The 22,481-nt window shown below is 45.5% G+C and overlaps 2 protein-coding genes across 2 annotated transcripts in view; both read left to right on the top strand.

Annotated features, from left to right (window-relative positions):
* Positions 1-1,241, top strand: part of LOC139304072 (uncharacterized) — a 65,610-nt gene extending 64,369 nt beyond the window's left edge. Inside the window, 2 exon segments of the mRNA XM_070927913.1 lie at positions 58-231; positions 1,016-1,241. Coding sequence (XP_070784014.1) covers positions 58-231; positions 1,016-1,241 — 400 coding nt within the window.
* A 2,510-nt stretch (positions 1,242-3,751) lies between these two features.
* The window catches only part of dnah5l (dynein, axonemal, heavy chain 5 like), a 52,295-nt gene continuing 33,565 nt past the window's right edge, over positions 3,752-22,481 (top strand). The window contains exons 1-26 of the mRNA XM_070928328.1: positions 3,752-3,986; positions 4,262-4,365; positions 5,146-5,334; positions 5,440-5,514; positions 5,637-5,726; positions 7,210-7,281; positions 7,435-7,536; positions 8,111-8,297; positions 9,079-9,244; positions 10,075-10,168; positions 10,294-10,392; positions 10,739-10,920; positions 11,076-11,195; positions 11,296-11,401; positions 11,941-12,036; positions 12,295-12,390; positions 12,510-12,683; positions 12,990-13,079; positions 13,166-13,321; positions 13,549-13,688; positions 14,243-14,394; positions 14,583-14,787; positions 16,142-16,229; positions 16,334-16,457; positions 16,996-17,174; positions 17,463-17,555. Of these exons, the coding sequence (XP_070784429.1) occupies positions 3,752-3,986; positions 4,262-4,365; positions 5,146-5,334; positions 5,440-5,514; positions 5,637-5,726; positions 7,210-7,281; positions 7,435-7,536; positions 8,111-8,297; positions 9,079-9,244; positions 10,075-10,168; positions 10,294-10,392; positions 10,739-10,920; positions 11,076-11,195; positions 11,296-11,401; positions 11,941-12,036; positions 12,295-12,390; positions 12,510-12,683; positions 12,990-13,079; positions 13,166-13,321; positions 13,549-13,688; positions 14,243-14,394; positions 14,583-14,787; positions 16,142-16,229; positions 16,334-16,457; positions 16,996-17,174; positions 17,463-17,555 (3,414 nt within the window). The remainder of the gene's footprint in view (positions 3,987-4,261; positions 4,366-5,145; positions 5,335-5,439; positions 5,515-5,636; positions 5,727-7,209; positions 7,282-7,434; positions 7,537-8,110; positions 8,298-9,078; positions 9,245-10,074; positions 10,169-10,293; positions 10,393-10,738; positions 10,921-11,075; positions 11,196-11,295; positions 11,402-11,940; positions 12,037-12,294; positions 12,391-12,509; positions 12,684-12,989; positions 13,080-13,165; positions 13,322-13,548; positions 13,689-14,242; positions 14,395-14,582; positions 14,788-16,141; positions 16,230-16,333; positions 16,458-16,995; positions 17,175-17,462; positions 17,556-22,481) is intronic.

Below are 22,481 nucleotides of genomic sequence, written 5' to 3'. Positions count from 1 at the left end.
ACACATCTGATTGGATTATAAATGGATTTTTATCTTCATCATTTATTCTTTATTCAGATTGAATTGGTGCAGTTTGACGAAGACTGGCTTTGCATCTCTGGTCTCAGCTCTGAAGTCCCACCCCTCCCATCTGAGAGAGCTGGAGCTGAACTACAACAAGCTGCAGGATTCAGGAGTGAAGCTGCTGTGTGGTTTTCTGGAGAGTCCACACTGTAGACTGGAGACTCTGAGGTCAGACACCATGTTTTACTTCTGTGCTGAGATTAATATGATGTGAAAGTTGTGGTGACACTAAACTGCAGACATAAGGCTGATATTATACTGATCCACACTGAGTATCTTCATGCTGAAGTCTATTTTCTTCTTCTGTGGTTTAGTCCATTGGCTGTGGCAGAGCAATGTTGAGCTGCACATTTAAAACCTTAACGGTTGTCTATGTAACAATTTACATATATTAATCACTCTTTATTGCCAATGTGCGAAGGGATTGTAATGTAACCTAAAAAATTAGACTTTCTCGGTTTCCCCGTTAGCTTACAAATGGAGTCTGCTAACATCAACAAACGGCCGGTACCCACCAAAACAGAGTCCACGTGGCTTGTTTGCTAACATGGACGAATTGCTAGCTACCTAACGTAGCAAAATACTGTCGTGGATAACGTCAGCTAATTCATCCAGACTCCTGGGGCTAATCTGGCTGGTAAATTGGCTAGCTTGCCGTTTGCAAATTATTTTATCAGCTAACATTACAAAGCAACCAAAGCCAAACCCTGCAGTGTAGCTAAGTTACAGCTAGCTGGCTAACCTTAGCTTGCTTGCTCGCTAACGTCTCTTTTTCACTTTTTGTATTTGACAGTTTTGAACCTGCATCCTGTTGGGTTCAGGTGTTTGGAGTTTCCATTTTCTAAACTTCTACATTCTAAACCTTCTTCAGCTCTGAACAGATTATTAAACATTCAATGATTTCAAGCAGGAACATTGTCTTCTAAAGTGACATCATTTATTCTTTATTCAGACTGAGAGACAGCAGTTTGTCAGAGACCAGCTGTGCTTCTCTGGCCTCAGCTCTGAAGTCCAACCCCTCCCATCTGAGAGAGCTGGACTTGAGAGGAAACGAGCTGCAGGATTCAGGAGTGAATCTGCTGTCTGATGGACTGGAGAGTCCACACTGTAGACTGGAGACTCTGAGGTCAGTAGAGGGTCTGAGTCAGTCCATGCTGGTTTCAGCAGTATTGTACTAAACACAGTTAGTATCAGTATTTCCTGTAAAGTCTTTGTACAGACCTGAACCTCTGCTCTCTTTTATGTGTTCATGTGGACAGGACATAAAGCTGGATCAGAGGGAGTGATCAGGAGGGTGGTTGTGTTGAGAGGATCAGCTGTGTCCTGATGATCCACAGAGGTTGAAGCAGCAGCATCCTGCTCTGAGATCAGCTCCACTGTCAGACACACTGAGACTCCCCCACTCCATCTGCTCCACACTCAACCACCTCCTCCACCTGGAACCTGGAACCTGGACCTGAGTCTCATTCTGTCTCTAGGTTTAGGTCCTGGTTTGTGTTTGAAAGTATTCTGTCGACTAAAAGTGAGATCTTCCGTCTTGCTGCTTTGAACGTGTGACCCTCTGTATCTGTTGAAACCTTCAGGTTATTACTGCTAATGACACTACAACCGACCGTTTACATTTAAGATGTGAGATGGTCAGCAGGCTGATCCCGTGTGAACATGACAGGCCCGACTGCAGCTTTGTGTTGTACCTCCATCATCAGAACACCAGCCTGCATGTATAGAAGAATGCAAGTGAGTTGAAGGATCATTCTTGAAATAAAACATGTTTTCTCGTACTGATATATTTCTTGCCTTTCTGATACTAAATAAAGCCATTTAATACATTTGCTCTCTGGATTTTTTTGTCTCTTCTGACTGAACAAGACTGCACTCATCACGTCACATTTGTACCAGCTGCTGGATGAACCCTGTAGTGACCTTTCTCTCCACTGCTTGTGCAATCTCAGCATTCACATCAGTCCAGTAGGTGCATTAAGTCACTTATGGGTGACTTAACTGTTTGGCTCAACTTTTGTCACAACACAATACAACGTCAACAGGTCGCGTGCTGCGTTACACGCTGTGATAACTTTCCAGAGTTGTAAAATCCTTCCTCACAATATAACAGTTGTGCAGAATTTTGTTCTCTGCTCGATGTATTACTCAAACCGCCCTTCGTGGATCGTATTTCATCTAATCAACTGCACCAGAAACATGTTTTTAACACTGGCAGTTCATCTGACTGCTTAGTATGTCAGCTGTGAAGTTAATCCTGTTTGAATACGTTTGTGTGAACAGATATGATTGTTTTTATCATACTGGGCTGGAAATTCCCTGTTTTGTGATTCAGTTCCATTCAAAGGATTTCAAACGTTTAAATAACGCTGTTATAAGAGCTAGAAAGAGTTCAAGTCAACCTTGGAAAGATTCTTTAAGGTTAAAGTAACGAAAGAAAGGTGTGACACTGAGTTGCATCGCTGTTTGAAGAGGAACCTCAGGGGCCATGTACGAGGAAGGATCATCTTAGTAATAATTTGTAGGCGGTGATGGCTTCACAAAGTCTCTCCCCTCTGACCATGTGATCAGCTCTGATCTTTAATCAAATGCTTTATATCATTTGTTGTTTTTGTTTGTTTGTGACTTACTGAAAGTCACTTTGGACAAAAGCATCTGGCAGATAAACGTCAGGTCGTCTAACAGCCTGCTTGCACTGGTCAACACACTCCCTGGTCTCTCCTGGTTTCTTCACCACAAAGGAGGCAGCTTTGTTGTGTGTTTAGTTGCCGAGTCACTAACACACACACCTCCCTGCCAGGGTTACCATGGCAGCAGTCAAACTTTTCCTTTGCAGAGCCAGTTTTGATTTTGTCCTGATTTCACTGCAGCTCTCTGTCCCTCATTGTCTCGGAGCCTCGCTCTGCCTCTGACCCCGGCCCCCTGGTTTATTTCAGAGTCTTTCGGAGCAGCAGTGACTCGTCCTCAGACAACAGGCAGGTCAGTCACCGCTCTTTAACTCTCTGCAGCAGCTCCAGCAGAAGGATGTTAGGATGTTTTTTCTTTTGATGTAACATACAGGAGGACTTTCAGTACACCTGGTTTCTGACACAGGTGCTTTTCTGTGAGCCCCATTCATAGAACAGAAAATCCCAGGATACAGTTAACTTCCTAATCCTCCCTCCTAGAACACCTCTGAGAGGTTCTCAACCCTTGTAAGTGAAGCAGTATCTACTTGTGACCCCTTCACGTTGCATATGTCTTGAAGAGATGAAATGATGCAGTTTTTCAGATTTGATAAAAGTCAGAAAAGGTCTGTGATTTTCTTTCCTGTAAACCATCTCACGACCCCTCACGACGACTTATCTGCTGACCCGTGGTGAGGTCCTGACCCCCAGGTTGGGATTCACTAAACCACGTTACTAACACCACAATAAACCTTTAAAGAGTTCCCATCCCCAAACAACGTGATTGGTTGTTTGAAGTGTCTTTCTAACTGACACATTTATGTACATTTTATGATCTGCTGACTTTTCAGATTAGAGAGAGACTTTTTTTGCAGGAGCAGTTTTAGAAACTATTCGGGGGGGGGGGGGTATCAGTTAGACCTGACTAAATCATTATAAGTCAATGAACATGTGGTGCTTGGGCATGACTAGTTCTGACTACGGTTCTGTTCATTCGGTGGATGCTGGAAATGTTCTCTCAGATGGCAGATCCAGACCCTCAGTCTCCAGCTGAGGTTCCACACAGGGACCAGGTGTCGATCGTTCCCCCAGCTGGCAGCTCTGAAGCTGGGCTGAACGGCTGTGCTCCTCCCCTGGACACAGAGCTCCAGGTAGGGGTTCAGGGAGTCCAGGATGGCCCTGGGGGAGAGGAAGAGGAGGACGATGAAGGAGGAGCCTCAAACAAACCCAGACCTCCTCTGCTTCACCTCCGCAGAGGTACAGACATCAAACTGATCCATAAACTCAAACTAGAGTCAAGTGTGCTTTGAAACTAATGCTATTACTGGTACTATTAATGCTAATACCCTGGCCTAATGACTTTAGCGACCTGCGCTATGTGGCTGACAGCAGCTGATCTTAAAAATGACGAAAACAGAACAGTGTGACTGTGATCAGGCACTTAGTCAGGTGTTGCTGGTGGTTTTTGTTTCTGTTTTGTTTATTTGGTTGTTTTTTGTACGCGTCTGATTGTTTTTCCTCCAAATCCGCAGATACGACTGGCAGAGGCCACCGGCGAATAGGAGGCCAGAACCCGAGAGCCATTAATCACATGTCCTCTCCAGCGGCTGCTCCGTCCCCCACCACCGGCACCTCTGTGAGTATACAGTAACTGCTGCCAGCCACAGGAGGCGCTATGATGCGAAGATATAAGCATGTAATTACTGGTTTTATTTAAAATCTGTAGAGTCAGGGGAGATAAATGACTCCTAACAGCCACTAGGGGGCAGGTGGACTACCTGTGAGTGAGTGAATAAATAAATGAATAAATAAATGAGTTTTCTGGATCCATGAGGTGACTTACACCTGGAAACTGTTTTTTTTATGTGTTTTCCAGGCAGCATTGGCTTTCCTTTAGTTATCTTTTAACATCAGCCTGCAGTAATACACCACTATGAACATTTAGTTGTTTGTGTCCATGTTACCTCATCATTGCTGTGGTGAATGGTTGGTCGTCGTGTTCAGAGACGAAGCTGTAAGAAGCCGCTGAACACAAGACGAGCTGCTGGACATAGTGCAGCATTTAGCAGCTAAAGAGCCAGATGTTTCCCTCAGGAGGTGTAGTAGACCAGAACCAGAGCTAACAGAGGGAGAAGACTGGACTTCATTCATCATGACTGCTGGATGTGGAAGTTCAACACATCAACTTAAAAGTGATGATATTTTAATGTTGTCTCTGCTAAAAACAAGTGGGCGAAATGAATCAGTTATTGCAGGTTTAAATAAATTGACTTGACTTCTGTCTCCAGTAAGATGGTGGCAAACCCAAACTCCCTAGGCTTCCATCCTGACAGTATGAACATGTCTTTGTACTGACCACCAGATTCAGAAATACAACCTGCAGGGTGCAGTATTTTAGAGACCTATTTCTCTCCAGGTGTCTGGTAAAAGGACGGTGCTGTTGTCCAATGAAGCGAGGAGAGAGATAGCAAAGCAGGCGAGAGCCATAAAGGAGGAGCGACGAGCGACGCTGGACGCCCGACACAAATACTTGATCAGCCGGTTGGTGGACGCCGGGACCCTGGGGGAGCCGGAGGTGGAGGAGGCCCTCCTCTCTGATGACAAGGTAACATCACAGTCTGGTTCTAAAACTACAAACTCCAAGAAATGACATCTCCTCTGTTCTCCACGAGTCAGAGATCTGTGGATAATTCATGTCTGATTCTTCCAGTTCAGTCTGATCGATGAGTTCTTTGCTGCGAACGGATCCAAGAAGCTGATTTTCTTCTATCAGAATGTGAAACAGGTAACTTTTCTCACATAACAAAATATATTTTATGACTTGTGTCTCTCTCTTCCCTCAATATCTGCCCTTTGCTCTGTTTTTCTAATCATTTTCTCATTTTTCCGCCCCGTCTCTCTCTGTAGAATCTGTCCTCCAGTCATTCCTCCTTTGTGGATGTAGCGACCTCAGCTGTGGCTCAGAGGAAACTCTTCCTCACTACAGGGAGCTCTGAGGTAGGCGTGAACTGCTTAACCAGCAGTTAATTACACTCTGAGTTTCAGTAAAATACATCACAGAGAACGCTGAGAGGTTCCTCATTAGTGCTCTTTTTCAGTCAAATAGTCCCAGGAAGGAACTAAATCAGGAAATCTGTGAAGATATTAGACCAATGATGCATCTAAATAAACAGCTTTGCTTGAGATGACAAGACAACACAGTCATCATGCAACTTAATGAGTGGATGAGTCCAGTACATGTTGTAGCAGCCTCCAGGTCTTTGACATCCAGTCCTGCAAACAGATAAATCCCTGACCATTGGAAAGTACAAGGCCCGGAGTGGGGACGTTTTTTGGGACAGGGACTAAATTTAGACGTAGATCAAAATGCAAGTAAAGTTCCTACAAAGTTCCACGAGTTCCTAGAAAAATGGCTATTGAGGTTTTCTACACATGATGAGAGGTCTAAGACACTGAGTGGGATGTAGACAAAGTGTAACTTGCTTTATAAATGCAGATCTGTCTGAGGAGTCGTCAACATATTTAGTTTCACTATGAGCTCAGAACAATGCTGCTTAATGTTCACCATTGTCCTGCCTCAGAGATAATAACTCTCGTTGAGCCCGTGTTGTGTTGCTATGGAAGAAAAGCCTGTGTGCTGCTTTGTTTGGTGGTTAGCTTGGTGATACAAAACACCTTCAGCGTACATGACTGTGGGCAAGTAGACTGGTAAACCTACTCTCTATGACAAGTTGCTGTCTCAAACAATCAGAGCTTGAGCTAAAAAGCTACACGCTAATAATGGTGCGAATGAATTCTGATCAGGGTTTTAAAAGTATTCTAACAAGACATTTATAAATGCAGCTATCTGAAAGTTCAGTTTTGCCAGACCTGATCTGCAAACATTCAAAATGTCTGTACATCTCAAACTGGTGAGATGTTCTCAGGTAGACCTGATCCCCCTAAAACCTGAGAATTTGTCTCAACTGAAATTGGTGCAACAGTTTCTTGTCTACCTTGGTTCCAGGTCCAGTCTGAACCAAATTGCTAAAGATCTCAGGTCTGGGCAGAGTTTTGGACCTGGCAGCAGCTGGAAACAGTCTGATAACTTGAGCAACACATGCTGAATCTTTAGGAAGACAGAAGAAATTGTGAATCAGAGCTATTTGTGTGCAGGCGACCGCAGAAAAACATCAGTACTGCAGTACCGCAGGACCCAGGACCCAGGACCATTTGAGGCCCATTTTTAAAGGCGTCGTTCTGGTTCAGGTCCATGTCTTAGGTTCATGTACGCACACGGCCTAGTACTTTTCAGGGCAGGTTCAAAATGTTAGATCCATGATTATCTTCACTCTGACTGCAGCACGGTGAGATGAGATGTACTTGAAGGGTTCTCCCAGTATTGGGGTAGTATGGTATGGTGACAGAGTCTTCACCAGCACCTGATCCAAGTGCTCCTGAGTGAAATTAGACTAAACACAGTCTCCGTCTGTTTTTCCAGCCTTTACTGGGGAAGTGTCTGTTCTTCCTGAGAACCACTGACAAGGCGATAACCACCGCTAACATACAGCAGGTCAGTAACTTGGCTTGGTCCTCCAGATTCAGACAAAAGAAGGTTGCCTTTCTCTAAACCTTTGGACAGACCCTGTTGACTCGCTGCGGCGTGTTCAGTTAGAAAACAGAAATGGGATGCAGCACCTGTGTAACGTCCCTGCTGTGTTTACAGGAGGTGAACTTCGGCATGTTGGACTGCAGCGACCGCAGCATCCTGAACAATCTGGAAACTCTGCTGGCTCACATCATGTTGCCGGCCCTCAGGTCACAGCAGGTACACACCAGCATCCATTCTGTATGACCCCTGCTGATTTTGAAACTCAATCACAGGAAGTGGGATTGTATCAGCTTTTAGATAACCTGAATGACACCTTTTATTCAGGGATCCATCTCTTCTGTTGCTTCTCAGCAGCAAATGATTACAGGGACCCTGTGCAGAACCCTGATAACACAGGCTGACTGATTCACCATCCAGTTAAAAATACTGGATGTGTGTAAACTGTCGGTCTGATTAACAAAAGAACCATAGACAAGTTTCTTCATTCATTTGAAAGATGTTTCTCTTCATGATCTGTTTAATCTTCATCATGGATGATCTTATATTCAGGGAGAGGAGAGTCAGAAACACATTTTAATTGTCTACTGTTTTTTTCATTCAGTCACTGTAAAGAAACTAGTATATAGTACTAGTACAGTTTGATGTGAGATATATTTACATAATTTCCACTTTCCCTAAAACATTTAAACGAATAATTTCTACAAATTATAAGACACTATAATTACAACCTGGGTTATTAGATAATACAGATGTAGAACAAAAACAGCCTGACCCTTTATTCTGTGTCCAGACGTGGGGCTCTGTGCAGGGGGGCGCCTCCTGTCCAGACGTCCAGTCCTTTCTGTCTTCAGTGGATCAGTTCATCAGTAATCTGAGCTCAGCCAGAGTCAACATGGAGAGAAAGTTCCAGCTGCAGCAGGTCGACCTTCCTGATGCCATCGGCCTGCTGAGCAGCCCTGCAGACTACACGGCCGCAGGTAGGAAGGTCAACCACAGCTTTCATTTTCCACCAGTTCCTCTCGAGCGACCCAGCCAGCATCCACTTTATTACAGCTTCTGCTGAGGCTGCTCTCCCAGACAGCATTTAGAAGTTCACGCTGACTGTCTCCAGAAACAAGAGGCAGGAAGTGACGTTATAAATACGTCATAATATAAAACAATAGTGGGATGCTTGCATTATTATTATTATTATTATAAGAATATAGAACATGTGACCATGTAACATAACAACATATTAAATACAAAAACAAGACAGATCGACTTCCTCATGAAGCTCATGAGGGGGCGCTGTGCTAAATATCCATCTTTGTATGAGGCAGCAGAATTCAAGTCTGTGGAAGAGTGTTGCTGTTGAGGAGGGGGTCTGTATCTGTTAATGGCGCTGTTATGTTCGACTATGTGACGTTTAGGGCAGGGGCTTACAGGCCTGCTTGGGAAGCCTTAGGTCCACTGTTTGTTAGGGGATTTGTTCACTCATATCTTCCTCCCTTTTATTGTGAAGTGATTCTAATGTTTTTTAAAAGTTTTGTGAATTAAGCAACTCATAGATCTGTTTTACATCTGGTTTACATTTGAGGATGGAGTCTGAAAGGGATGTGGAGGCCAACGAGGGGAAGGAGTCAGAATTAAACCTGTAGAAACGTGTTCTGGGAATAACAACACAGAGACGTGATCCCACATTATGACCATGTACCAAAAGCCTCATCCATATTTGTTGAATTAATACTTTTGAGAAACAGCTTGTGCTTCTGCTCTCAGCCAATAACAGCGAGCTGGTGGAGCGTCTGGAGGGCGTGGTCTCAGTGTGGACCAATCAGATCAAGCAGGTGCTGACGGAGAGCGAGCAGATGAGGAAGGAGGCCGATGATGTGGGACCATCAGCTGAGCTGGAGCACTGGAAGAGACGCATGGTCACCTTCAACAGGTAGACACACGTCATAAAAGCTGGATCCACAAATGATTCATCTTCTTTGTTGTTGTGCTTTTAGTTTCTTGTTATCTGGGAAGAAAACCAAGACTCCCGCTCACTGTCCATCACTTTATTAAAGACGTTTCGGTCAGGCAAAGCTCATGTAGACGAACAGCACCAGACATGCATATCTTAACAAGAAGACCTTGAAGGTACAGAGCCCTCATATCCACCAAGACTAACAGAGGACATGGACACAGGCCCAGTCATGGCAGGATCCATAAATATTATGAATGAAAAAGCTCATTACATACTCGAAATGATAACACTGAGGAGGACGTCCTCATTCAGACCCTTCGGCTGGAGGAAGAGAAACCTTTTGTCTGGCATCATTGTAGTGTACAGTATGTCGTCACTCATCTCATTTTATTTCTCATGTTGTCTGAGAAACATAACCTCAATTTGTCTAATCTCATCTAAACTCAGCCTAATCTCGTCTAACGTCGCTCTGTCTCATCTCTAAAATCTATTTTGCTCGTTGTTTTGATTCAGTTCTCATTTTGTCTCATCTGATTTCACTGAGTTTCATCTCCACTTAGTCTTTTAATCTTAGTCTTTAGTCATTTAAACTAATCTAATCTTGACTGCCACCTAAATCTAATCTTGCTCTTTTATATCTTGTCTCAAGATGACAGTCTCATATCATTGAGTTTAATATGATTTTACATTTGTTTCATTTTATTTCTTTGTTTGTGATCTTTATGATGCTGGTTATAACATGTATTTGTGTGTGTGTATGTGTGTGTGTGTGTGTGTGTGTGTGTGTGTGTGTGTGTGTGTGTCAGTCTGATGGAGGAGGTGAAGCGTCCTCAGGTGAAAAGGACTCTGGGAGTTCTGCAGGTCACCAAGTCCCGAATGCTACGATCCTGGAGAGAGCTGGTCAGCTTCTGAAAGTTTAGTTTAAAGTCCAGTTGAGTTTAGTTCAGTTTAGTCTACAGCAGTTATTGTTATGTTGCCAATATCCTGATTGATTGACTGATTGATTGATTGATTGATTGGGTAAGGACGGGGACATCACCGTCGTGGCTAACGAGGCCAAGGACAACGTGAAGTATCTCTACACTCTGGACAGGTTCTTTGGAGCGCTGGGGAAATGCACTCCGGTAAAAATAACCTTTTTCTAAACTTCTCCTGTTCTGGGATAAATATTCTCTGTTTGTTATGTTTCGTTTTCAGCTCCTCTCTTTTTTGCCACAATTTATTTTCAGTTTTAAAATTTCACACCTAAACCAAAATAAATGAGACATGAGCCCTCATCTAGTTTCCATCTGTCACATGGTGGTAAAGCTGCTGCTTTTCACTTTCTTCACTGTTGTCGGTTCAGAGTTTCACAAGAAAAAGCTAAAGTGAAAGAAATGGTCCACGCTGGAGATCCTCAGCCTCAGGTTAAGAACGGGTGTTAAATGGATCTCTAACCTTCTTTCCCTCCTGTCTCTCTGGCTCTGACAGACCAGTATGCTGGAGCACATCCCCGGTCTCATGACCAGCATCAGGATGATCCACACTGTCTCTCAGTACTACAACACCTCAGAGAGAATGACCTCTCTGCTGCTCAAGGTCACGAACCAGATGATCACCACCTGCAGGAGCTACCTGTCGCAGGGCGTGGCCCGCATCTGGGACCACAGCAGGTACAGAGGACTAGGCCACCGGAGCTGATTAGACCAGATGTGTCCAGATAAGACGGGTCAAAACAAGATTACATGAGATGAGAAAAGAGTGTGTGTGTGTGTGTGTGTGTGTGTGTGTGTGTGTGTGTGTGTGTGTGTGTGTGTGCGTGCGACAGGCCGGTGCTGCTGCAGCGTATCTCAGCCTGTTGTAATCTGAATGTGGAGTACCAGAGGAGCTTCCAGACCGTCAGAGACAAACTGAGAGAAAACCCTGAACACAGACAGTTTGACTTCAGGTAAACGCCAAGCAGCAGCTCCTCCTCTCGTTTTAAAACCGTCACTTACTGTATAACTGGCACTTTCACCTCCGTGGCCCTTTTTCTTTCTCCGTGTCAGTGAGAACTACATCTTTGGGAAGTTTGATGCTTTCTGCAGGCGTCTGGAGAAGATTGCTGACATGGCGTCTTCACTGGAGAGCCTGGCTGCTCTGCAAAACATGAAGGTGATCTGGTTTATTTCAGATCATTGTCTACAATATTTAACCTTTTCAATATTCTTTCAATAGACACCAGTGTCATCATCGTAAAGGTCTAAACCTTTCCCCCAGTTCTTTTAGTGCAACAACATTTATTATCACAAGTGACTACAAATGTTTCTTTTCATCTTTTGTATTTTCAAACTATGAAATATTTTATTTTGGTTATTGTTTTTAAATGCAGGTGAGGGTAAATTATTTAGCTTTTTATGTGAAATAATTCACACAATCTACAAATTTGAAAATGACAGTATTTCTATTTAAGAGCTGAAAAATTGCTGAACAGAAATATATTATAGAAACACACAAAACTATTCAAAGACCATATTTAACATTTTACAGAAACAATATGTTCAGACAATTTAAAAGCTTCAAAAGTTTTAGCTGCAAAGTTTAGCAGGTAACGACTCTCTTCTGCTCTAAACAGCTAATGTGTACTTTGACTGACGGTTTGTGATGAAGCTCCTAAAACTTAACTAAGTCAGACAAAGACGACTGTGTTCCAGGTGGAGGGCATTGAGAAGATTTACGTTCGCTACCAGACCATCGTCTCCACAACCAAGTCCAAGACCTACGACATCCTGGACCTCCGCAAGCTGGAGGTAACATTATATAAATGATGTCAAATGCTACATTATATAAAAATGCTATATATGAACAGGCGGCGTTGGTGGGGGGGGGGGGCGTGTTGTTCAAAGCACCAGTGAGACAATGAAATACAATCCAGGAAGTCCAGTGATCAACGGATTAATGCTTGTGATGTGTGTGTGCGTGTGTGTGTGTGTGTGTGTGTGTGTGTGTGCGTGCGTTTGTGTGTGTGTGTGTGTGTGTGTGTGTGCGCGTGTGTGTGTGTGTGTCAGTTTGACAGTGACTATGCAGACTTCCAGCTCCAGGTTCAGGGTTTGTTCCAGTCTCTTCAGTCTCTGCTGGACTTTTGGTTCCATCAGTCTCTCACTGTGAGTTATTCTCCTGATGGAGGATCACGTGAACTGAATAATAACGGTGATGATCTGCCATGTGGAGGGAAAACAGACCATCATTCAAACCCCCTTCAGAGCGAGTGTTTGTGTTTCAGACGGAGCGGATGCTGGAGCTGCTGGGGGTGTTTGAGTCCGGTCCGACGGCTCGTCTGGACCTGAAGCAGCACTACCTGCTGCTGCTGCAGCGCTACAGCAGAGAGCTGGAGCTGCTGAGGAAGACCTACCAGAGGCAGAGAGACAGACCGCCCACCGGACGCAACCTGCCCCCGGTACGAACACCTGTCTTCCTCTGTCAGTGGCCATTAACACCAGGGCTGCGACCAACGGTCATTTTCATTATTGATTGTTTATTGATGAATTGTTTTGGCTATAAAATATCAGAAAATAGTGAAAAATATCCCGTGTAATTTCCCACAACCCAAGATGACGTCTTCAAATGTTTAGTTTTATCCAAAGCTGTTCAGTCTAATACCAAAGAAAATCAAGTCCTCATATTTAAGAAACTTGAACCACTAACTGGAGACAGGCTGCCTGCCCGTCTGTCTGACCTCTCTGTGCCCCTGTCTCCCCCTCAGGTGGCAGGTAGGATCCTGTGGTGTCGTCAGCTTTTCAGGAAGATTGAAGCTCCCATGCTGATCCTGAAGAGGAAGCTTGACGTCCTCAAGGTACAACCTCTGATTTTACCACATCAATCATCAATATCACTGATCAGTACGACCTCAGTGACCCTCCCTGTCTGTCCCTCTGCCAGGGACCAGAGATGACTAAAGTGATCCGGAGCTACAACAAAACGGCGGTGGTGTTGCTGCAGTACGAGGTGCTGCACCTGCAGGGGTGGAGTCAGGCTGCAGAGAGCGCACCGCACTGCCTGAACGCCGCCCTGCTGGTCCGGCATGAAGACAGCAAGGTGCTGGATGACCTGATGATAGGTCAAGAGATGAGTGGACGAGCTTTCAAATGGCTCAATGTGGATCTAGCTCCATCAAAAGAAAACAAAAGCGACTCCGTCTGATTTACAAGTCGTCACTAATCCATCCTGTAATCAGCTGGGTTTAGCTGACAGTAGACTGTTTTGTGATTTTGTTGTTGGATATTATGTCAAACACAATTTGTGAGGAACTGTCTGTTTCCCAGGAGGTTTCTGTGAACCTGGACCCTGTGGTGCTGGAGGTGTTGCAGGAAGCCCGGTGGATGACCAAACTGGGGGTGACCGTGCCGAAGGTCATCCTAAAAATGACCTCCAGAGAAGCACAGGTCAAAGCTCTGTACAAGCGGTGAGAACGACTGCTGTCTCTTTACTGCGGGCCGCTTTGTCTCGTCCGATGAGACAGAAGTGTTTGACAGGCGTTCAGAGAGGAGCAGTACGAAGACAAGGGACGTAAACAAATGCACTTCACTTTCACAGAGAACACAAGGTGCAGGGGACACAAATCAGTCCCGGTCATTCATTATTATTAACACTTTACTGTAATTGCTTTGTGTGGATTTTCTTTGGTCTTGAATATACTTATATAATTATATTATTTCGTTTTACACTTTGCTTGACTTCACATGACTTTAGTCAACCCGATTTTACTGAACTTTATTATCTGACTTGATCGACTTGACATTTCATTTGAATTAAATTAGACCTTACGTCACTTGATCTTACGCACCTCGTTTTGCCTTGACGTGATTTGACCCATGTCTCCTCGACTTTACTCTCGTCTTGGCTCGACTCGTCTGGCCTTGCCTTTGCTTAGCTTGACTCGGCTGGATTCGACCTGTCCCGCCTTTGTTAAACTTCTGTTGTCTTTTATTGACTTTACGCTCTGCTCTGCTGGTCCAGGCTGCTGGACTTGCTCCAGGACTACAGCTCGGTGGTTGCCAGGATCCCGCCTTTCCTCTTCCCTCTGATGAAGCCCTTCATCGGCCGTGTGGAGGCGTCTCTCTCTCCTGGACTCACCACACTGTCCTGGACTGCTCTCAATACTGATGCATGTAAGCAGGAAGAGATGAATTAATGGTTATATGATGCTGATGTGCTAATCAACTGAATGGATAGCAAAATAACCCATGTTGACCTATAAAGCCCATTATATAAATATTGATATGTACCAATCAGTAAACATCAGTTTTATCAACAATACTAATAATATTAATCCAGTTCCGCTCCCTGTCCTGCTCAGTCATAGAGAGTGTGTATCTGGCTCTGAAAGAACTGGATCAGGTATCCAAAGTGGCCACGGACCTGTTGGAGTGTCGCATCGGTCGGCTGCTTCAAGCCATGTCATCCTGCTGTCTGCTGGTCCTGCCTGAAGAACCTGTCTCACCTCAGGACCTCCTGCTGCAGACAGACAGCTCAGTCCAAGCTGCTGCTGTCACTCTGAACTGGTAATACTGATGATGAAACAACAGTCTCACTACTGCTACTGATGCTACTGCTACCAGTACTACTACTGCTACTGATGCTACTGCTACCAGTACTACTACTGCTACTGATGCTACTGCTACTGCTACTGATGCTACTGCTACCAATACTACTACTGCTACTGATGCTACTGCTACCAGTACTACTACTGCTACTGATGCTACTACTGCTACTGATGCTCCTGCTACTGATGCTGCTGCTACCAGTACTACTACTGCTACTGATGCTACTGCTACCAGTACTACTACTGCTACTGATGCTACTGCTACCAATACTACTACTGCTACTGATGCTACTGCTACCAGTACTACTACTGCTACTGGTGCTACTGCTACTGCTACTGATGCTACTGCTACCAATACTACTACTGCTACTGATGCTACTGCTACCAGTACTACTACTGCTACTGGTGCTACTGCTACTGCTACTGATGCTACTGCTACCAATACTACTACTGCTACTGATGCTACTGCTACCAGTACTACTACTGCTACTGATGCTACTGCTACCAATACTACTACTGCTACTGATGCTACTACTGCTACTGATGCTCCTGCTACCAGTACTACTACTGCTACTGATGCTACTGCTACCAATACTACTACTACTACTGCTACTGATGCTACTACTGCTACTGATGCTCCTGCTACTGATGCTGCTGCTACCAGTACTACTACTGCTACTGATGCTACTGCTACCAATACTACTACTGCTACTGATGCTACTGCTACCAGTACTACTACTGCTACTGATGCTACTGCTACCAATACTACTACTGCTACTGATGCTACTGCTACTGGTGCTACTGCTACTGGTGCTACTACTGCACTTGAAACTCTTACTACTGACACCACCTCTACTGCTACTATTACCACTGTTATTTCTACTAGTACAGCTTCGTCTACTACGAAAACTAATTTGCATCTGTGTTAAGGTGCTATACAAATAAAGTTACTGTTGTTATTATTACTACTGCTACTTGTGCCAGGTAAATAGTGGAAATATGGCATTAAAAGACAAATTCACATTTTCACAGTCAGGTGCCCACAGGAACAGTGAAACAGTTTCTGCTTGCTGTATCATTCCTCATGGTGGCCATTTAAAGGGTTAGGGTCCCGTTCTCATGTGTTTTTATTCTAAAGTTTATTTCAAGTTAATACGTGGCTCCAGCAGTCTGAGAGGATATCTTCTGAAGTGAGGGTCTTTTCAGAACAACAGTGCTCACACTGCGTCGATGCAGAGGTCCCATTCATCTGCGCTTTATCATGTTGTTTGTGTGATCACAGCCTTACATTTACTGTGTGTGTGTGTGTACAGGCAGAGTCAGCAGGTGGAGAAATATGTGTTTGAGCTGATTGAGGAGCTGAAGAGGAAGATGAAGACGACAGAGACTGTTAATCTGGAGGTAACACACACACACACACACGGCCAAACACAACATTTAAATCTGTCATTCGTTCATTTTCCTCTCGTCTTTTCTCCTCTCCTTCCTCTTCTCCTCCTCCTCAGGGGTCTTTCCAGTGTCTCCATCCAGACTCCAAGCAGAAGACTCGCTGTCAGTCTTGTCTTCCTTGTCGTTTCTACAACCTGATTGGTCAGCTCTGTCATCGCAGCACTGAAGCTCTGGTCAAAGGTCCGCCCTCTCTCCCTCCATGTCTCCTTCCCTCCTCTGCCTTCCTACTCTTCATTTTTGTCTTGTGTCTGTCTGTCTTGTCTTCTGTCTCTCTTTTCTTCTCGGTCTTCACTCCCAGAGCAGACAAAGAGGAGGAAATCAAAAAGTCTTTCTCTGTTTTTCTAATATGATTTCAGAGAAATGTAAATGGTGGTTTTTCATGTTTAGGCCAAATAACGACTATCTGCTTGCACTTCCTGTTAGTGCCAGTCATAAAGCATGCAGCCATATTTTGTGTGGGGCAGCTGAATGGTGAAGCTCTGTCGTCCGACTTTCACTTCAGCACATGAATGCACCACCAGGAAGGATTCACAGATCACACAATTAAAACTAAGAATGAGCTACGTTGAGTAGAAAAACATCTAAAGTTCAGTGCCACTTGCTTGTCAGTAATCCAAGTTGTTGGCACATAAGACTTCCTGGTGTGGTCCTTCATCAGGACTGGGATCAGTGACAAGCTGCCTGCCATCACCTCTCTGATTTGTCTTTTTCCTCCCAGCCACCAAATCCTCTCTGGACGCCCTGAGGAGGAGACTTCATGTCCCCAAATACCAGCCGTCCTCTTCCTCTTCCTCCTCTTGCAGCAGCCAATCAGCTCCTCCTCCTCCTCTCTTCAGAGCCTCCATCCAGCTCGCTATCCCCAACATCGTCCTCAGACCCAGCCTGGACGACATTCAGGTACTTCTGTTGCTCCAGTGAGCTCTGCTGAGCTCTGCCTACAGTGGTGTGTTAGAATCATATATACATCATATCATATACGACAGGATATCAGACAGTTCTGTCTAAAGAGTCACATTGTTGTCAAACTCAGCCTGTATCAGACTTACTGATGGTGAAACTGAAGATCGGTCTATACAACGGTAAAATAGGGGTCAGTGATCTGAGGCGCCTCTGAAGACGCCTCTACCACTTTTGAGATGTGCAGTTAAACCAAATGAGTGTGTGTTTGTTGTGTGTGTGTTTCAGACTGCAGTCAACAAGCTGGTGAGCGTTGTGTCGTCTGTGACCAAAGACATCCCTCTGTGGACGTACTGTCACCTGCAGTACAGACAGCAGCAGGTACGCTCATCAGCCATCACATGCATCCTGCTCTGGAAACACCAGCCAGCCAATCACATTCCAGTATTATGCAGTCTGTCCATCTCTCTCTGTCTCTCTCTCTCTGTCTGTCTCTGTGTCTGTCTGTCTGTCTCTCTGTATCTCTGTGTCTGTCTGTCTCTCTGTCTCTGTCTGCCCCCCCCTCTCTGTCTGTCTGTCTCTCCCCCCCCCCCCCCCCCCCTCTCTGTGAGTATGGTGGACTGAGTGCGGAGCTGAGTGGAATCGCAGAGTTGATTCAGTGTGAGTGAGTTTTTCTAACTTTTTCTTTTCTTTGGGTTTCTGTGTTTATGTTTCTGTGTTATTGATCTTGTCTTTGTTTAGCGGTGTGTGTTAGAGGGGTGGTGTAGGTGTAGGTGTAGGTGTAGGGTTGGTGGGGTGTGCTTTGTTTAGCACCATGCCGGTGGCGGAGGCTGCTGCGGCCGAGCTTGAGAAGCTGACTCGGCGTCATGCCATCAAACTCATCCCGGCGGTGCGGTGCTCCGTGGAGGAGGCGGGGATGGCGGTGGGGAGCGTGGTGGGTTGTGAAAGGTGTAGTCATTCAAGACACCTTTACTCCCGTTCTCCCCCTCGTTAGCCCGGCTACTAAAGTCACCATTTCTAATGCCCCCCCCCCCATTCATCAAGAATGAAGTTTTGGCAAAAGAGCTGTCCCGATATGGACAGCTGGTTTCCCAAATAAAAATGGTTTCTCTGGGCTGCAAATCACCCAAACTGAAGCATGTGGTGTGTCACAGGAGGCAGGTGTTCATGGTCCTGAAGGACACCGCACACGACCTGAACCTGTCTGTTCATTTCAAGGTGGAGGGGTTTAGTTATTTGGTGTTTGCTTCATCGGAATCGATGAAGTGTTTCAGATGCGGAGCAGAGGGACACTTAGTCCGCTCCTGTCCGGAGAAGGCTGAAGCACAGCGGCCCGCTTCTGCCGCGGCTCCGGTGGTTCCCCCGGCTCCGGGGGCTTCGGTGCCCCCCCCGGCCCCGGAGGCTCCGGTAGTTGCGACTGCCCCCGCGGGCGGCGACCCCCCCGCGTGCTCTAGCGGTGTGGGGCAGTTTAAAGATTTTAATGAACAGAGAAATAAAGAGCAAACTGAGACAGTGGAAGAAAACGTGTTGGGAAATGATCAAAGTAAACAAACTGAGTGTGAAAGAAGTCAGACTGATGAACGGATGAATGTGTGTGAGGAGTTCATTGAGGATGAGGAGATGTCGGATGAGGAAATGTTAAAAATCCATCAGAAAAGAAAAAGCGCTGACTGTGCAGGACAGTATTAAAGCAAAGAAAGTGTCGGTGGAGTCAGAGAGCGACTTCTCTCTGACTCAGGATGATCCACAGACTCTTTACTCTCCTGCTGACATCCAGGCTTTTCTGGAGCGAACTAAAGGAGCCCGGCTGCCGATAGTCGGAGATCACTTCTCAGATCTCGGACTGTTCGTGAAGTCAGCCAGGCCTCTGACCAGAAAGTCAGGAACATGTGGTGAGGTGCTGCTCACAGATCAGGAAATATATAGACTGAGAAAACTGATAGTGAGAGTGAAAGCACAAGTCAATACTGATGAAGATGTTTCTTAAAAAGATGTTGAGCCTCTCTGTTTTACCGACTGGTCTCATCACTGTCGTCTCTTTTATCTCCATGTGTGATTTTAACATCAGCATTTTAAACCTGAATGGAGCCAGGGCTGATCTTAAGAGAGCTGCTCGTTTTAAACTAATGGAGTTAAAGAAAGTGGACGTGATGTTTGTACAGGAAACCCACAGCACCAAAGACAATGAGAGTGACTGGAGGAGGGCTTTTAATGGGGGTGTCATTTTAAGCCACAAGTCCAGCTGCAGTGGAGGAGTGGGGATTTTATTTGCCAGAAGTTTTTTACCCGTTTCCTACGAAGTGGAAGAAATTATTCCAGGTGTTTTATTGAGCGTTAAAGCTCTTTATGAAAAGGTAAAGTTAGTGTTTTTAAATGTCTACGCGCCCACCAATGGGGTGGACAGGGTGGCATTTTTAAACATTTTATCTGATACCGTTAGAGCTTGTAGCAACGATGATTTTCTGTTTTTAGGGGGTGATTTTAATTGCACAGAAAGTCCGAACCTGGACAGGAATCATCCTGAGCCTCATCCTGCCTCGTCCTGCAGGATCAGGCAGCTCATTGAGACACATGAGCTGTCTGATGTGTGGAGGGGTTTTAACAGGAATAACAGGCAGTACACCTGGAGTCACTCAAGAGGAAATGTTTTATCTCTGGCCAGACTGGACCGCCTCTATTGTTTTAATCACCATGTGAACATCTTTAAGAGAAGTCACATTCAGCCTGTGGGCTTTTCTGATCACTGTCTTGTCTCCTGTTCTGTTTTTATAAAGAATGTTCGTTTAAATAGTGCCTATTGGCATTTTAACACGGCTCTTTTAAATGACCAGGTTTTTAGAACTGCTTTTAAATTATTTTGGTGTTCCCACAGAGAGAGTAAACCTGCTTTTAGCTGTATTCAGCAGTGGTGGGATTTTGGCAAAGTACAAATTAAACAACTTTGCCAGCAGTTCACTCGCAATGTCACTAGAGACATAACCCGGTCTATGAAGGATCTGGAGACGGAGGTAGTAGCACTGCAGACTTTAGCAGAGTCTACAGGAGATCGAGGGCTTTTAGACTCCCTCAAGTCCAAAAAATCGTCCATAGCCAGCATGCTGGGCGTTACGGCACAGGGAGCTCTGGTCAGGTCTCGTTTCCTGAACATCTCGCAGATGGACGCCCCCTCTCAGTTCTTCTTTGGGCTGGAGCAGAAAAATGGACAAAGGGACTACCTCTGAGCTGCAGGAGGGCCGTCATCACTCTGCTGCCCAAGAAGGGAGACGTACAAGACCTCAAGAACTGGAGGCCAGTCTCTCTGCTGTGCACGGATTATAAAATCCTGTCCAAAGCTCTGGCCTTGAGGATGAGAGAGGTGATGGCATCCATCATCCACCCTGACCAGACTTACTGTGTGCCCGGCAGGCTCATAAGTGACAATGTCACTTTAATTCGAGATGTTTTGGAACTCTCCAGTTCATTGGCTATAGACACCGGTCTTATTTCCATAGACCAGGAAAAGGCTTTTGACCGGGTTGAACACCAGTACTTATGGCAGACTTTGGCTGCCTTTGGGTTCAACCCAGGCTTTATAGCCAAGATACGGGTTCTCTATAGTGACATTTTGAGCGTCCTGAAAATAAATGGTGGCCTGAGGGCTCCTTTTAACATCCAGAGGGGGGTGAGACAGGGATGCTCTCTCTCTGGCATGCTGTATTCTGTAGCCTTCGAGCCTCTGCTTCACAAACTGAGAAATGATCTTAGTGGTGTGTGTTTCCCTCATTGTAATGTGCCTTTTAAGTTGTCTGCGTATGCTGATGACCTTATTGTGCTGGTCAATACACAAAGAGATGTGGACATTTTAGCAGACGCTGTCAACAAGTTTGGTTTTATCTCATCTGCAAAGGTAAACTGGGGGAAGAGCGAGGCTGTGATGGTGGGGGAGGGGCTGAGGGATCGGCTCAGGCTCCCTGGTGCTTTAGTCTGGAGGAAGGGAGGGCTCAGATACCTTGGAGTTTTCCTCGGCGATGAGGCCTTCACAAGGAAGAACTGGGACGATGTCCTTGAAAAGGTTAAAGGTCGGCTCTCAAAGTGGAAGTGGCTTTTACCAAAGATGTCCTACAGAGGCCGTACCTTGATTTTAAACAACCTCGTTTCATCTGCCCTGTGGCACCGGTTGGCCTGCGTCGATCCTCCAGTTTCTCTCCTGGCTCAGATACAGAGGGTTTTAATTGATTTTCTTTGGGACAGGATGCACTGGGTCCCACAGAGTGTCCTCTTCCTTCCTAAGGAGGAGGGGGGGCAGGGCCTGGTCCATTTAGCCAGCAGGGGCGCTGCTTTCCGCCTCCAATTCCTACAAAGACTGCTTACTGGACCAGAGGACACTCTGTGGAGACCTTTATCCTGTTGCATCCTGAAACGTTTTAACAACCTGGGTCTAGATTTTAACCTGTTTTTAATGGATACCACCGAGATGAGCACATTGTCCCTGCCAGGTTTTTATAAGAGTGTTTTTAGGGTGTGGAACCTGCTGAAGAAAGAGAGACAGGAAAAGGCAGGTTCCCTGTACTGGCTCCTACAGGAACCCATCCTGTTGGGCACTTGGCTGGATTGTCCCAGCTGGGGAGGAGCCACACTGTCCAGACTGCTGCAGACTGCAGGGGTCTCCACGCTGGGACAGGTAGCGGAGCTGTCTGGGCCTCGGCTGGAGGACCCCGCTAGGCTGGCCGCTCGGTTGGGATTAAGGTCCGTCCGAGTCACCGAGCAGCTGCTGGAGCACTGGAGACGTAAACTGACAGGACACGAGTGCCTACTTTTAAACTCTTTTATCAACGGTACAGTCGCTCCAAACAGAGAGGATCCGTATCCTGCCTGGCCCCGGATTATAAAAACTGTAGCGGACCTCTGATGGAGCCTGTAAATCCTGCCTCCCTGGAGGGGGCCTCAGGGAAAACCTTTTACAAACTAATGGTAAAAACTTTGAACAGAGACAAATTAAATGGATGGACTGACACTCCATGGAGGAGTTACCTGGGTCTGGATCCCAGATCAAGACCTTCATGGAGGTCTTTGTACAAACCTCCGCTGTCAAAAAAACATGCTGACTTGCAGTGGAGGATCCTTCATGGAATTTTAGCAGTGAACTCCTTTGTGTCAGTCATCAATCCATCTGTGGAGGACAAATGTCCATTTTGTGACCAAAGAGAGACTGTCTTTCACTGTTTTTATGAGTGTCACTGTCTTTCTGCACTGTTTCTGTTTCTACAAACTGTTTTTACCAGATGTGGAGAGGTTTTTAACAAACAGATTTTTATTTGTGGTTTTAAA

This window comes from Enoplosus armatus, chromosome 21 (assembly GCF_043641665.1).
Source record: "Enoplosus armatus isolate fEnoArm2 chromosome 21, fEnoArm2.hap1, whole genome shotgun sequence".
Taxonomy (NCBI): Eukaryota; Metazoa; Chordata; class Actinopteri; order Centrarchiformes; family Enoplosidae; genus Enoplosus; species Enoplosus armatus.
This window is presented reverse-complemented; position numbering and strand designations above follow the sequence as displayed.